The 14,190-nt window shown below is 46.9% G+C and overlaps 1 protein-coding gene across 1 annotated transcript in view; it reads left to right on the forward strand.

Annotated features, from left to right (window-relative positions):
- The window catches only part of IGDCC4 (immunoglobulin superfamily DCC subclass member 4), an 88,963-nt gene that overhangs the window by 17,358 nt on the left and 57,415 nt on the right, over nucleotides 1-14,190 (forward strand). Inside the window, exon 2 of the mRNA XM_027644397.1 lies at nucleotides 12,718-13,038. Coding sequence (XP_027500198.1) covers nucleotides 12,718-13,038 — 321 coding nt within the window. The remainder of the gene's footprint in view (nucleotides 1-12,717; nucleotides 13,039-14,190) is intronic.

The raw sequence follows: 14,190 nt of genomic DNA on the forward strand, positions 1-14,190 counted from the left end.
CACTGCAGCAGGAGCTGGGCTGGATTAAGGCTTGGCTGCTCAGAGCTGCCTGTAGTAGAGGGAACCAGCTTGATAATAAAGGTAAGAGGAGTAACTGCACGTCTCCCTCTTCCATCACTGCCCCCAGCAAGGCACAAACCTCCGTTCATCAACATTCACATCCTTTGCACCCATGGGTATGGAGTGAGTTGCAAGCCAGGGCTCTACTGGAGCAGATGCACACGGAATTTAGTAGCTTCCTTAGAAATAAGTATCAGCAAGATGTCAGAGAGGTTAGGCTCATTACGAGATCTCATTAATTCTGTGGAATACCCTGTAGAGAATATATTAATATTCTTATTCTGTTGACATATATTAACATATATAATAGTTGTATAATTGTTACTAATAATTATGATAATAATAAGCTTCTTCTCGTAGACATGTCAGAATGGATATTCAGAAGTCCCTGTAGGTACTTTTAAATCACAGTTGATGGACAGAGGTGCTGGTGTTCTGAGAAGTGCCAGTTTTTTGCCTGCTCCTGCCTGGGAGTAGTGTGAACCTGGAGGCCAGATTTCACAGGAACAGTTGATAGTGTTTATCTGCGCTGATTGGCTGGCTCAGGCAGTTTGGGTGAGGATGTTCTTATGGTTTTAGCTGAAAATTACCATTCCCTACCCTGATGTTTGCTGCCATTCAGCAGAAGCACCTTAATTTGAAGTGTGCCTGCTCCTGTGCCATTGCAGGGCTGCAAAAGTAAAAGTCACCCTCAGCCTAAAGCACCAGTTTGGAGAAGCCCATTCTGCTTTGCCTTACAAGAAGATCACTGTCAGTGACACTTTCCTCTGGGGGTGTCCTTTCTTACCAACTCCAGGCTTTTCAGATCCTGCCCCAGATGAGATAAAGGTCTTGGTTGTGCGTGTTATGTGTGCATAGTTGCTACCCTACTAGGCCAAGTCTTGTCATTGGTTATAATAGAAAACCAGAGAGTGCCCTGATTTTTAAATCATTAAAAGAACTTGAAGACATTCAAGAAGCTTGGAACTTGAAAGGTTCTGGATTTAAAATGTCTTCTCCTGTTTTCTTAAATATAAAACCTGCTAACAAGCACATGGAGACCCACAGTGACTACAATGCAAAGCTTGGTTCAAAGGGTACAGCTCTTCTTGATTTATTGGAGAACATTACCCTGTGGCATATCTGAAAGCCAGATACAGGGTGACAAAGCAGCATGCCTATGGCAAAGCAGTAATATTCACAGTTGTCCAAAGAAAGATTTAACTTTTCCAGCCAGCTTTTACTGATGCAAATTGTCACCCGCCGTGTTGCCATAAAGAGCAGAAATAACTAAATATGAAATGCTGACTCCTAAAGGGGAGTCGTCTGAAGTGCTTTGTGTTGCAAGATTTCATGAAAATGGTTTTGAAATGTTCTGCTGCCTTTACCTTGCAGAGAGGCCAGTGGTGCCAGCTGGCAGGTGCTCTCAGCAGTGCATCATCCCGAGGATGTTCGGGGTGGAGCGTGAGCGCTGGAACATCCCGTCCGGCTCACAGGGGTCAGAACAGGATTGTTCCAGCAGTGCCTTTTTTTTTTTTTTTTTCCTCCTTTTTAAAAATAAATAAATTAAAAAAGGCTTTGTCCAGTGCAGGTATAAAAGTCTCCAGCTTGGTTTCAGTCTCTTTTTTTTCCTGGCAGCAGTTCCAAATCACTCCCTTCCCTGGCAGGGGATGGCTCTCTAAAGTACATCTTAGGGTTCCTGCTCTGTAGGATCAATGCAGGCTGTGTTCAGTGAAGGTCTCTTTCATTAAGTTCATATTATACAATATAAAGGACATTTTTGTTCCTAGTGTGACCCCTTTGCTCTGTGTTGTAGGTAACTTGCATCCTGGTGCCCAGTGTTATAGCTCCTGCTTCCTTTATGAATTGCTCTTTCTGCTGCTCCCGTTGTTATCCTTACCTGGTTTGGGGTTTTGTGGTGTGTTTTGTGGTTTTTTTTCTGTTGTTTTTTTTTTCTTTATTTTTTTAATAGCCTGCATTAAAGTTGCATGCTCTTTACAGCAGATATCTTGGGCTTGGTTTTATTTTATGTTTATGAAGCATCCAGTACAGTTTTGCCTTGATCTTCAAGCAAGACCACCCCAAGCTAAACACTCCAGCCTGTAGTCCTTATCCTGCTAAAGCTCAGATGCTCTGATTTCCCTGGGTTTTGCCAAGACCCTGCTGGGCCAGGTCCAAAAGGTGAATTCAGACACCACCCAGCTTCTCTAGAACTTTGTCTCCAGCTTCAATCCTTGCATCCTCTCCCCTCAGTCTAATTAAAACCTGCTGTAACGAATGCTGTGAAACCAGCTGCCATGCCTTGGCAGGTAGCAAAGCCAGGGCAGCGAAACCTCCAGCTAATCCATCCATGCTATGAAGTCATAAGAATCTTGTTAATTTTTAAAAAGCCCTTGATGCCCACTAATCCAAATCAATTTTCATTTCTTTCATAAAGTCGTGCTTCCATTTAGGCTTCAACTAAGAATTACAGCTAATTTGTTCGATTTTATAACAGTATAATTGAAAAAGTGATTTTAATGTCCTGGCAACCATATTCCCTTTCTTTGGTTGTTAATGAAAGAATCCATTAAAGTTAAATGATTTGGGCACAGATTCAAGTTGAATCGCCTGAATATTCTAGGGGAGTGTTTCTGACCATCTGCTGCTCTGTCATTGGCGTTTGTGTTGTAAATGGGACTGAGAGAAGGACTTCACAGGTCTTGTTCAAGCCATTAAGCATAAAATATCATTTTAATTTTCTGATCTCAGTGTAAATAGTGAAAATGCTCAGGAGAGTTGGGTCTGCTCTGGTCATAAAATCGCTGCTGGGCCGTGCTTCCACATCCTTTTTCGGGGATCTCATGGCTGTTTGTATTGATTGCAGCACATCATTCAGCAGCGGGTTGTGAGTTCCTTTTAATGACAGGCACGACAACTGGAAGTGGAGCCTGTGAAGGGGAAAGCACACGTGATGGAGAAGTGTTTTTCCTGCTGCCTGGAGTCACGGTCGCCGTGTCCGTCTGGTTGCGAAGGGAGCAGTGAGTCCCACACAGGGCTGGGAGCGGGAACAGGGACAACTAATACATGGGAGCAGCTGTTGTCATCGCCTGCTCCTTTGCATATTGCCCTGGTGGGTGAGTTAGGGCTCTTGGGCCAAGCTGGCACTCAAAGCACAAGCCTTGTGTGCCCAAGCAAGGGCAGAGTCAGAGGGCTCATGTCCTTTCCCTGTATCACACTCTTCCTCTTTCCTTTGCTGCCAAGCTTTCTTGCTGTGCTTGGTGACATGGGACATGCCTGACCTGCTGGGAAGCAGGATGGACAGTGAACCACGCCATGGAATCCACTGGAGCTGGCTCTGACTCTCATTGGAAGTAGATGAGTCTTTGGGTGTTCTGTTAAAGCTGGAAGTGTGCTTGTCTTGCAGCGTGGAAAAAAAAAAGAAAATAAAATCACATGTGGTGTGTTTCTGTGGAAATGTTGAAGTGCAGCCCAAGTTTCTGGAGGCCTTTGAAATGAGGGAGAGGCAGGGTGGGCTCTGTCCATTTGCTCCAGAGCTTTACACTATATTTTGCATCTAAAAGTTTGAGTTGCAAAGGGTGAAGAATTGTCTGGTAGAGAGGATGGGACTTGTTAGTTGGGAAGTTTGGCTGCAGGATTCAGACCTGCAGTGGGGACAGTTGCATTCCTCTGTGCATTGACTTTTCCCAACGTTTGAAGTTGGCTATGATGCTTTTTCTTTTTTTTTTTTTTTCAATTTCAATTTCTGGTGAGATCTTGACTGATAAAATATTCACTGTTGGAACTGAACATTTTTCAATTTAATGTATTTATATTTGTATCTTTGGAATATGCAAAGCCATTAACCCAGGGGAAAAGAGCTACAAAATACACTTAGAGTTTTAACTGTAGCCCACAGGTGAAGGATCTTTGTGTATTTTATTTGGCAATATTGGTTTCTGGTTAAGTGACTATTCTCAAGAGGGATAATACTGGAGCTTGTATCATACTGCATACTTTTAGTTTTCTCAGGCGTGGAGAGATGAAAGTGTATCCTAAAAATATGCTAAACTGAAATAGTTGAAGTGTAAAAATAGGTAACATAAAAGATCTTGTTTCAGACTCCTCTGTGTTGTTTGCAGATCAAATGTGTGTGTGATGAAGTAAAATGAGGAACTTGTGCATCTCACAAAAGCAAAATGACTGGGTTTCCTTTCCAACATCAGTGAAAAATGCAGGAAGTCGTTATGTGTTTAAATGTTTTCCGTGAAATCATGCAAATCTAAGGCAGTCATTTTAGCCTGATGTGGTCCTTTAAACCTGCAAATCTCAGGCTTATTCAGCTCGGACCAGTGCTCAGCAGCACAATTACAGTCACTGCAGCAAATGGGCCTTCTGATGTTAACACCAGCAGATAACAAAAATAGCATTTAATAACTTTCATTAGAGTTAGTGTTTCTAGGGCTTTGGGGCTTTGCTCTTTCAAATCATTTACATAATTTGCAGGTACAAGCTGCTGTGCCAGACTGTCCATCTGATTCTCTCTCTGATCAGAGCATATTAATGCACTTGTTTGATGGTCTGTTACCAGTAATTACCTTGGATTGCATTAGGAGCATTTCCAACATTGCAGCTGGTCTGTATTTTTCACTAAGTGTATTTCAGGGCCCAATTACAGGACTCTGATGTGTTATTGTTCCAGTGTGCTTGTTCAAGCTTGTAATTTTAATGTGCCTCCACACTGTAAATCTCTGGATGCAAACCCAGGGCTCTGTCCTGAGTTCCCCACACATCCCGTGCCTGCAGCAGCTTCTGCAGGGATTGTCTCAGCTGTTCCTCACTGAATTTTTGAGAAGGGAAGGACGAGAGCCAGGAGGTGGAGGCTGCCTCAGAGATGTTTGTTTATAGAGGGAAGCCTCAAGGTTGGTGTGTGGTGTGCTTGGTGTGGAGCAGGTGGGAAAGGCACAGGAACAGCTCAGTCCTCCCTGCCTCGGGCAGTGTGGGGATTGTGAAGAGGCTTTCAGTGATTTTAGTGTTTAAGTCACTTTGGCACTTTAATAATCATCCTTCAGTGCAAGAGAGGCTTACACTGATAGTCCTGTACACAGGGACAGCCCTCCCTGTTCTGCTGTCAGCACTGTGAGGCACCCTGGGGAGAAGGCCTGAAAAAGGCTGAGTTCAGCAAATCTAGATTTCAGCCTGTTCTAGACTTATCTGCCTTCAGAAACCTTTCTGGGGTCAGAGAGGAGAAATACGAAGGCTTAACCTTTGTGAAAGTCAAGCACTTTACCGTTATAATTGTTGACAATTCAACATGATGAATAAATTATTACTGCTATTGATTTGTTTCATCTTTCTGGACCATTTGTTTGCAGGGGATATGTCAGAATAACACACATCTCGATGAGAATGAGCTCAATTTTGAGAGCTGGTGTGGTGTTTGTCCCTTGTCTGCAAGGCATCATCCAGATATTTGGGCAAACCTGATGCTTCTATAGAAGCATGAGAGCATTTAGTCCTTTCTAGAAATCAGTTGATACTTTATTAGGTTGGAGTTTCCAAGGTTACACGAGCCATGGGTTGGTAGCTTTGATAGTCTTGGGTGGCTGAAATGAACAGCTGCAGTTGACTTCAGCATTGGGAGCACCTTTAAAACCACTTAGGATGGGGACGTTTTCAGCTGTTTTATTTCCGTGATATTTTCCTTGATATATGTTGTATTTATACACAAAGATATTCACTTACCTATGTGAAGAAAATGAACTCAATCCCAGCCTAAACCAGCACATCTTTACTGTAATTACAGCTTTAGATGATATCATTCTTCACAGGTATGACCTATAAACAGCAATGCAGCATTGCTTGTGTTTCAGATAATGTTTCTTCCGTGCCATCCCTTCTGCTCTCTTGTTTTTAACTGGGGGTTTGAAGAGGGCAAAGCCCAGAGGTTCTTGCCCAGCATCGTTCTTCAGGGAGATGCTCCACCTTGCCCTGCCAGTGCTCATCCTGGGTACCAGTGTGTGCCAGGACAAACCCGAGCTGGGGAGTGACCAGGACACTGCACACCATGACCTGCAGCAGGATCTGTGCAGGGTGTGAGGGGACTGCTCCTGGCGTGGCCTCATGCCCGGCCCCCTGACGTGGGGCTGGTGACACTCTCCGTGTGCTGTCTCCTGCTGCCTGCGGTGCTGGGCTGGCACCCAGCTGCTCCTGAAAGGCTGGGATCAGCTTAGTGACAGGGGATGATCTGAGTGTCCCTGGCTGCCAGCTGGATAAATACTCCTGCAGCAGTGGGAGATGATGCATTATTAAATAAACCATCTAGGTTGCTTATATGCAGAATTAGGATAAGGCTGAATTCCCGCTGGTGAGCACTGCTCTGCTGTGGCTGGATATCAAGTGTTAATAAAATGGTCTTTCCAGCAGCTCTGGATATAGCTTTTAGGAGCCTTCTGTTCCAGAGAGGCTAAATGGGCGGTGCAGGTGTAACTTTCTTGTTTGTGTTGCCATTACAAGGTGGAAAGTTCCAATAACATCTGGTCATTGGGAAGGGAATGTAAGGATCTTGACCCTTCCATCTCACAGGCCTTGTTATGGCTGAGTGGGAGAATGTTTTCTGTTTTACTGTGCCATGGGGAGGCTGAAGAAATGATGCATGAGGGGATTTAGGTGCCCAGCTCCTCTTTCAGCCTCCCGTTCTGCAGAGATCATGGGAGTAGGGTGCTCCAAACCCAGAGCTCCTCTGGCTCTGCTCTCAGGGCTGATGTTGCTGAGCTCCCAGCATGCAGACTCTGTTGAGACCTCCGTCCAGATTTCTTTCTGGGTCACCACTTGCGAAGTGCAATTGCCCTAAAAACAGACTGAGACCAAGCTATTGACTTGTAATTGTCAATGCATAAAGTTTCCAAGAAGAAAGAGGGCTTTGTGTTGCTTTAATGGGGACACACTGAAGTATAGTCGCTCTTTGAATTAGACAATGGGAACGTAAAGATTTTCTACAGCTCTAAGAGTGTCTGAAGAGCATCGGCAGAAGGTTGCATTAAGCAGAACAATGGCACAGTAGTTGGCTTGCTGAGAGGTAGGAAAACCCTTTGGAAGTAGTAACTTCACTTTTCTTCGGTGCTGTTCGCTCCCAATTAAATAAGATTAATTGTGCTGTTGAGTTCCACGGGTTCAACATCCAAAATAAATACATAAATTAAGGCAGGCGACAGTGCAGAGGCTCAAATGCAGTTTGAATTCCTGCCACCTCCTGCGGGATGTGGAGGAGAGAGAGGAGCCCTTTCCTCTCGCTGCCTGATCTCCCACAGAACACACACGATGGCCGAGTGCTCTGCTCGCCTTGCCTGAGCCGCTTTCCTTGTTCCTGGGAAGGTTTTCTTTGGCTGGAGCTCTGCAAGGTGCACAAGCCAGTTCCAAAGTGCCAGATGTGTGTGGAATAGGAAACATGCTGGCCAGGCTCCAGGCTGTGGGACCTGCAGCACAACAGCGGCTCCCCAGGAAAGTCTCTGGCTGCCAAGAACTAGAAGTGATGTCAGCTCTGGAAGTGTGTCAGATTAGAAACCCTTGTACTTTGCTCCCTGTGAAGTATTAATCTCCCAAGGCCTGTGCTGTAATGGGTCCTGTCTGGCTCTGTGCAGCTCTCTTTGTTTTGGGCTGGAAGTGTCGGAGGGGGTTTCGTGGGAAGGCACTGGAAGCTGTCAGAGCCTTGGCTGCTTTGGGCTGTGTGTCCTTGAGCTGCTCCCTGGGCCTCACTCAGCTGCGCTAAAGATGGGCCTCCCCTGCCTTGAAGTGAAGGTCTGAGCCTTGGAATTGCTGAGTGGGGGTTGTAGGAGTGGGCTGGGGGTTCTAGGAGTGGTTGTGCCTTGGGATCTTATGTGTGCCTAAACCTCTTTGACTTCCCCCAGCTCGGCGAGTTTGTTCAAGAGAAGATAGGACATCTCGACCAAACACTGCCTTTCTGTCTGCCTTAGGGACCTTACTCAGTGACTGTGGATCAGGTGATTCCAGCTGTGCCAGGTGCTGTCCAAAACCACAGAAGTACAGATATGCCAGTGCACAGAATCACATCCCTTTGGGTTTATGCCTGTATGTTTTGTTTTTACAGTAATTACTAAACCACAACTCGTTCTCCTCTGCACAAAGCCATTTGTCTCCTGTTGAACAGTAACCTTTTATTTGCTCATGCTGTGTAGCAGAGCTCAAGGACATGTTTACTGCCGATAGCCAAAATTTCACCAGAACAAGCATCTCCCTTGTCTGGATTTTTCCACCTTGATTTAAGTGGTTAAACCTCAGGGAAGGAGAATAGCCCTGTGTGCAAGGAGACAAGTGGGAGTTTGTGCTGTTCTTAGCCATGGAGAGAAAGCTCCCATCTCCATGGGCTTGGATGTGCATAACACTGCTGTGAGGGTCTCACCTCTGCCCGAGTAATTGCATTGTCAGGGATCTGTCGGACCTCGCTGTGTTTCTCGCTCACACTTCACCTGCTTACTTACAGATTTGAAATTGCAAACCCAACAGAATCCGTTCTTTTTCCCCTTTGCTCAGTGGTAAGTTTGGCTATTCCTGCCTCCCTTTGATGCTGAGGAGAGGAGGTGACAGGAGTGGGGTTTGGCTGTATGCTGAGATGTGTGATTCGGGAAGGGATGTTGGCTGGTTTAATGCGGGTTTTCAGATGCCTGCCTTGGCTCTGAAATCAGGCTGGCAGGGGCTGTGCTCCCACGGAGGGCAGAGGGCAGCTTTGTGCCTTGAAGATTTGACGACCTTTGTTCATTTGAAACGCCCTGGTTTTTTATGCCACTCAACAGGAGACTTTTTAATTTACTTCACTGGGCCTGGACGCTGGAGGTGGATGGATGGCTGATGGAAGTGAGGAAATAGATGGAAGAAAAAGAACATTTTTCTCCTGGGCTGTTTTTATGCACATTATAGCCTAGGGGTTTGCAACATGGGGGAGAGTAAAAAACCCCTGCAGAACCTGGGTCAGAAAATATAGTTCTCATGGGAACAAAATGCTTTTAACTTGCTGCATCAAAGACCCTCCGTTCCAGGGCATGCTCTGTGTTTGAATACATCTGCATTCCTCCAGAACTCCGTGTGTGAATGCACATGTATGTTGTGTGTATCTCTGTGTAAGTGTGTACTTTTACATGATTTATAATCTCAAAGCCGTTCCTGTCCACCTTGGAATAGCTCAACACTTGAACCTACTTTCTGGAGGAGTCAAAAGCAAAGAGCTCTCTGGCTCCAAAGCCCAGGTCTGTAGCTGGAACACCTGCCTGAGACTGATGTGTGAAAAACCCTCCTGGCTCCTGCCCTGGAAGCCCCCCTTGACTCTGTTCATCACAGCATCACCTCGGGCAGGGCAGAGGGCGAAGGTGAGCGGGAGGCTGCACGAGCACGTGGCTCTGTGCTTTAGCAGGGCCCTGCCCATTCCTGTCACTACAGGGTGAAGAATGGAGGTTGGAAATAGTCAGGAGCTTCTGTAAGCACTTAACATTCCTGATTTCATTTGTCTTTGATCTCACTTGGACTAATTTTACTCTCTTCTGATCCTTTCCCTTGAAGGGGCTTTTATCTCATTGTCAGGCTTGCTAATTTAGTGCGGTGTTTTGAACCAGACCTCCTCCTACGTTTCCAGAGCCTGCAAGGTATTTTTTCCTTAATCAGGGGGTGTTTATGCAGTTCTTTGAACATCTTAGGACAAGACTCATAGTGGGGCTTTTTGCAATGCCCAGTTTGGGTCCTGGACCCTGCTGCTCAACCTCTGTAGTTCAAATGGCCTGTCCCCCAAAACTGCAGTATTTTGGGGCTAAAAGGGCAGGAAGGAGGGCTGGATGATTTGGGACAGGTCAGAGCAGCCTGATGTTGGATTGGAAACTTCATTTGCCTGGCAGGAGGCCTTCCCAGGCTGTGCTAAATAACAAATAACAGTGGGCTGTCACATGTGTTTGACCAACCAACCAGACACTTGGATCCAGGTAGGTTTTGACTTTGTGGAAAAGAGCTGCGTGATTTGGGAATATAGAAACTTCACCACTTGTTTTTGAAAAGCAAGCTGGGATGGAAAGTGTGGAGCTATTTGTTCTTACTCTGCTGCAAGCAGGTTGAGTGGATTTTTTAAGGAATTGAAGTTTGAGAGGCTGATAATTGCTTATTACCATGGGAAGCTGCACTGCAGATCCCTGCTCTATTCCTGGCTGCCTGAGCCAACCAGCTGTCCCCTTGTGCTTCACCTTTGGAAGAGGAGGAATGTTTCCAGCAAAATGCCATTCTAATTGCTGTCTGAAGAAAGTAGAAAATAGGACAGATATATGGGCTGTTCCCCAAGCAATGAACAGGAGCTTCTAAGGACAACAAATGTAAGGGAAGACAAAGAATGAGGACTTTGGAGAAATGTCTGGATCGTTGCTTCTCCAGGGATGAGGGTTCTCACGTGGATGGGAGTTCTCATGACAGCATTTGAGCTGCCTCCTGTCCTTAGCTCAGCTGAGTTCTCCCTGGCCACAGACTGTTAACCCTCCCCTGTGTTTGACCTTGTCACCTGCACAGGTATTTGGGGGGCTTGATTTCTCCCTATTTCATACAGTGTTTTGGTGCTGGCTGTCTTGGAGGGAAGGCTTCCAGGGGCAATGTCTTTCCAGTACCTTTGGAGCAGCCTTTCAGGTTCGTGTTCCCTTGCTTCTACCCTCCTGTGGAGCCACTGAGTGAGTTCTGTAGCTTGCTGTGATCCTCAGAGGACTAATCTGCTCCAGGAGAATGAGTGGGCAGAACTGCCCTTACAAGGAGGGGTTTGGTGGCAGTCCCTGTGTAGTGGCCTGGACCTGCCAGGGCTGTGCTGGCTGACAAATCCAGAAATTGCATTGTGGTGTGTGCATGTGGGGAGCTCAGTGGCTGCTGCTTCTGGCTGTGCCTTCTTCCCACACAGTGTGAGTCAGCAGTATGGTGGAAGCATCCATGCGGGAAAACCCTAAATCCAGGGACTTGCAGGCAGCTCTGTGTTGGCAGTGGCTGCCCCTTTGTCCTGGAGTACAGCACCTGGCTGTTGTGCTGACTGTGACATGGGCATCTCTGCACCCTGCTGGAGTTTGGCTTTGGGAACTGGGAGATTGCCCCCTGGATGAGCTAGTGAAGGTGACAGTGCTTGGGACGGGGTCTGTTCTCTCCCATAATGATGGCAATCAACAGCCAGCAGGCAAGTAGGGACTTGTGTAGCCTCCTCATCGCTCAAGGGACAGAACTGGCCAAGTCCAACTCTTGGTGGTCGTTCTACCACCCAGCAGTGATGACAAACCTGACAAGTTCCCATCCCGTGGGCACCGAATCGGCCCCGCACGTGGGCAGGGTTGAACCCTTCCTTCCAGGGGCACCTGCGGTTTCTGGCACACGCCTTGAAATAATTCCATCTCCCTGCACGTGTAATTTTGCGTGTCATTGCCCCTAATTGCATGCTTAACACACAGTCTTTTAAAGTGCAGCCCTTTTATCAGCAGTAGGTAGTAGCAGGTTTAATAGGGTGTTTGAATTCCTATAAAATTAATCTGTAGCCTTCTGCGATAGGAGACGGGCAGGGAGCCATGTGGTTCATATCCAGTGTTGATAAACTTGTTATAGAGGCAGGAAACATTTCTGATTGGAGCAGTGACAAAATAATTTGGAGCGGAGCCATAAAAAGAGTGGATGGTGATGGTTTGAGCACAGCAGAGATTGAAATTGCTGGTGTGTGGAAGCAGCGCTGCCAGCTAACATTGACTTAGTGTCTCTGGAGGACTCTAACGGCAAATGCATTTTATTAATGGCAATATTCTTTTAGGAAATGCTGAGCATTGTTTCAGAGGTGGAGCTCCCCTCGAGTACGTGGGTTTGGAAGTTGGCCAGACCAAGATCTGCTCAGCTGAGCTTGCTGCTGGTCACTGCTCCGGCCTCAGGCTGCAGCAGGAAGGTTGCCTAAGGGCACGTGCTGGGTACTGTCTGCTAGCAATTGGAATATCCTTTTCCAGTGGGGAAAATGGACCCATCCATTCTCATTCTGGCTTCACCTATAAGGGGTAAAATGCTCAGAGACAGCAGGTCATGTTTTTAGCCATTCTTTTGTTGTCTTTGCTTTGAAACGAGTTTCCCAGTCCATGAAAGTCAGTGGGAGTTTGCTGTCTTAATGGATTCCCAGCTGGACTTGAGCTCTTACTGCCACTGAGAGTGGGACCTGCTCCAACCAAGTTGTGGTCACTGTTATGGGGATCCCATGCTGGGTTTGGATACCTGTGCAACTTAGTTGTCCTGTGGGGGTTGATGAGCCTTGGAGGAGGCTCTGGTGTGCAGGTGAGGGGGGAGCCTTTGCTTGTCATGGGCAGCCATGGCAGGTTGGGCCCTTACTGCATCTTCTGTGCTTGCTCTTGCTGTTGCCGTCACTTCACTGTCTTCCAGCTGTTTTCTGCTTGAATCCAGCCTGGAAAAAGCAAGTGTGGATGGGAGAGGTGGCTGCTGGAGCCGGTGGGGGGTGGCAGAAATGGTGCAGGTTGTGCAGCCCAGGGGTGTGTGATGGAGAATGCAGTGTGCAAGTGTCATGGGAGGTGCTGGCCACCTCACAGGGCTCAATTTCACCTGGTGTCTCCAGCCACGCTTCCTTTGCTGTGTAAAACTGGGATGTGATTAACCAAGGAAAGCAAACCCTTCTGCAACACTGTCTTCTCTTTGCAGGGAGCCTGTTGGAAGGGGAGTCTCTCGACCTGAGCTGTAGTGCTGGTCCTGCAAAGGTGATACTGGAGCCAAACCAAGTAGTGGTTTTGGACTGTAACCTGACCCCTGCCGAGCAAGTGATCAACATCACATGGAAGAAGAATGGGTTTCCATTAGTGGAGCAGGAACATCTCCACGTGCTTCCGAATGGATCGCTCTTCATCTCATCCCAGGCTGTGGCAAAGGACAGTAAAAATCCCAGTGCTGAGGGGAATTACTCCTGCGTGTCTCACAGCTCCCTAGGGACTGTCACCAGTCAGACAGCTGCAGTCAGGTTTTCAAGTAAGTGTTCTGGGTTTTTGTTGATCTTCCTTCCCCTCCTGGTATTTATACAGAGCACCTGCCTCCCTGAGAGTTTGAGATAAAGTGTCTATGAAGTCAAGTTCTATTAATGATATATAGGGGATTAGGGATAGTCCACAAATAAGCAGCATTGACTTCCTGTTATCCCACTGTGAGCATCCTGTGTAACTCTCCCAGGTGACTGCCATCAGCCATGAGTTAAAAACAGGACCCTCCTCACTCTCCAATAGGCAGGGCTTGCTTTTACAGAGAACTTCACAGCCCTGAGGGCAGCACCTTGTGCCTGGGGAGGTGACTGGGGGGGTCTGGCTGTGACAGCTTGTGAAGTGAATATCTTGTGGTAATGGAGGAGATGAGAGAAAGGGCTCTTCCAGGTGGTTTCTGTTCGGATCTCTGAGAAGGACATTCCAAAGTCTGAACCACTGAATCTTTGCACAGCGTTCAAGAATAAAATTCCTTTGTGTTTAGGGGTGGTTCCTGGAGCTATTTTAAGACTGTGAGTGCCAATAAATGATTCCTTGATGTACAAAACAGGTGAGATTAGAAAATAATGCAGATACAGCAACACTTCTCTCTAGTACAGTGACTTATGGAAACATTGCTGAATGCAGGTGCACAGGACACCATCAGGGTACTTGATCAGAGCTGTGGTGGGTGAAGATGCAGAGTGGATGTTCTGACACCCTCTATACACTGGGATGTTTTCAGCCTCTGGTAGCCCAGGCAGGGCTGTCCATGTTTGGCCAAGTGGGTGTTTCAGGCTGTGAGTGCTTTGCTGTAGAAACCAGCATTGTTGGTGAAGCTTTGCCAGATCAGGGGAAAGTCTTTTACCTTTGCAACATGTCCTGCTTTTCTGCTCAGAAAATGTTTAGCATGCAGCAGCCACAGATTGCTGGTCACTCGTCCCTCCTGTTCCCTCCTTTCTGTGATTTGTGGTGCCAGGTAAATAGCTGGTTCCAGCATTTTGTTAAGTGAAAGGACCCTGAGGGCTGTGGGGATGGAGTCAGGGATCCTGCATGGAGGTATTTTCTGGGGAGGTTGGAGTCCTGGAGTAGAAAAGCTGTCAGGAGTTCAGGAGGATTTATTCAGCTGCTCCTGCCCCAGTTCCAGACAGCCAGAATTGGGATATAT

This window comes from Corapipo altera, unplaced genomic scaffold (assembly GCF_003945725.1).
Source record: "Corapipo altera isolate COAL_440 unplaced genomic scaffold, ASM394572v1 50, whole genome shotgun sequence".
Classification (NCBI taxonomy): Eukaryota; Metazoa; Chordata; class Aves; order Passeriformes; family Pipridae; genus Corapipo; species Corapipo altera.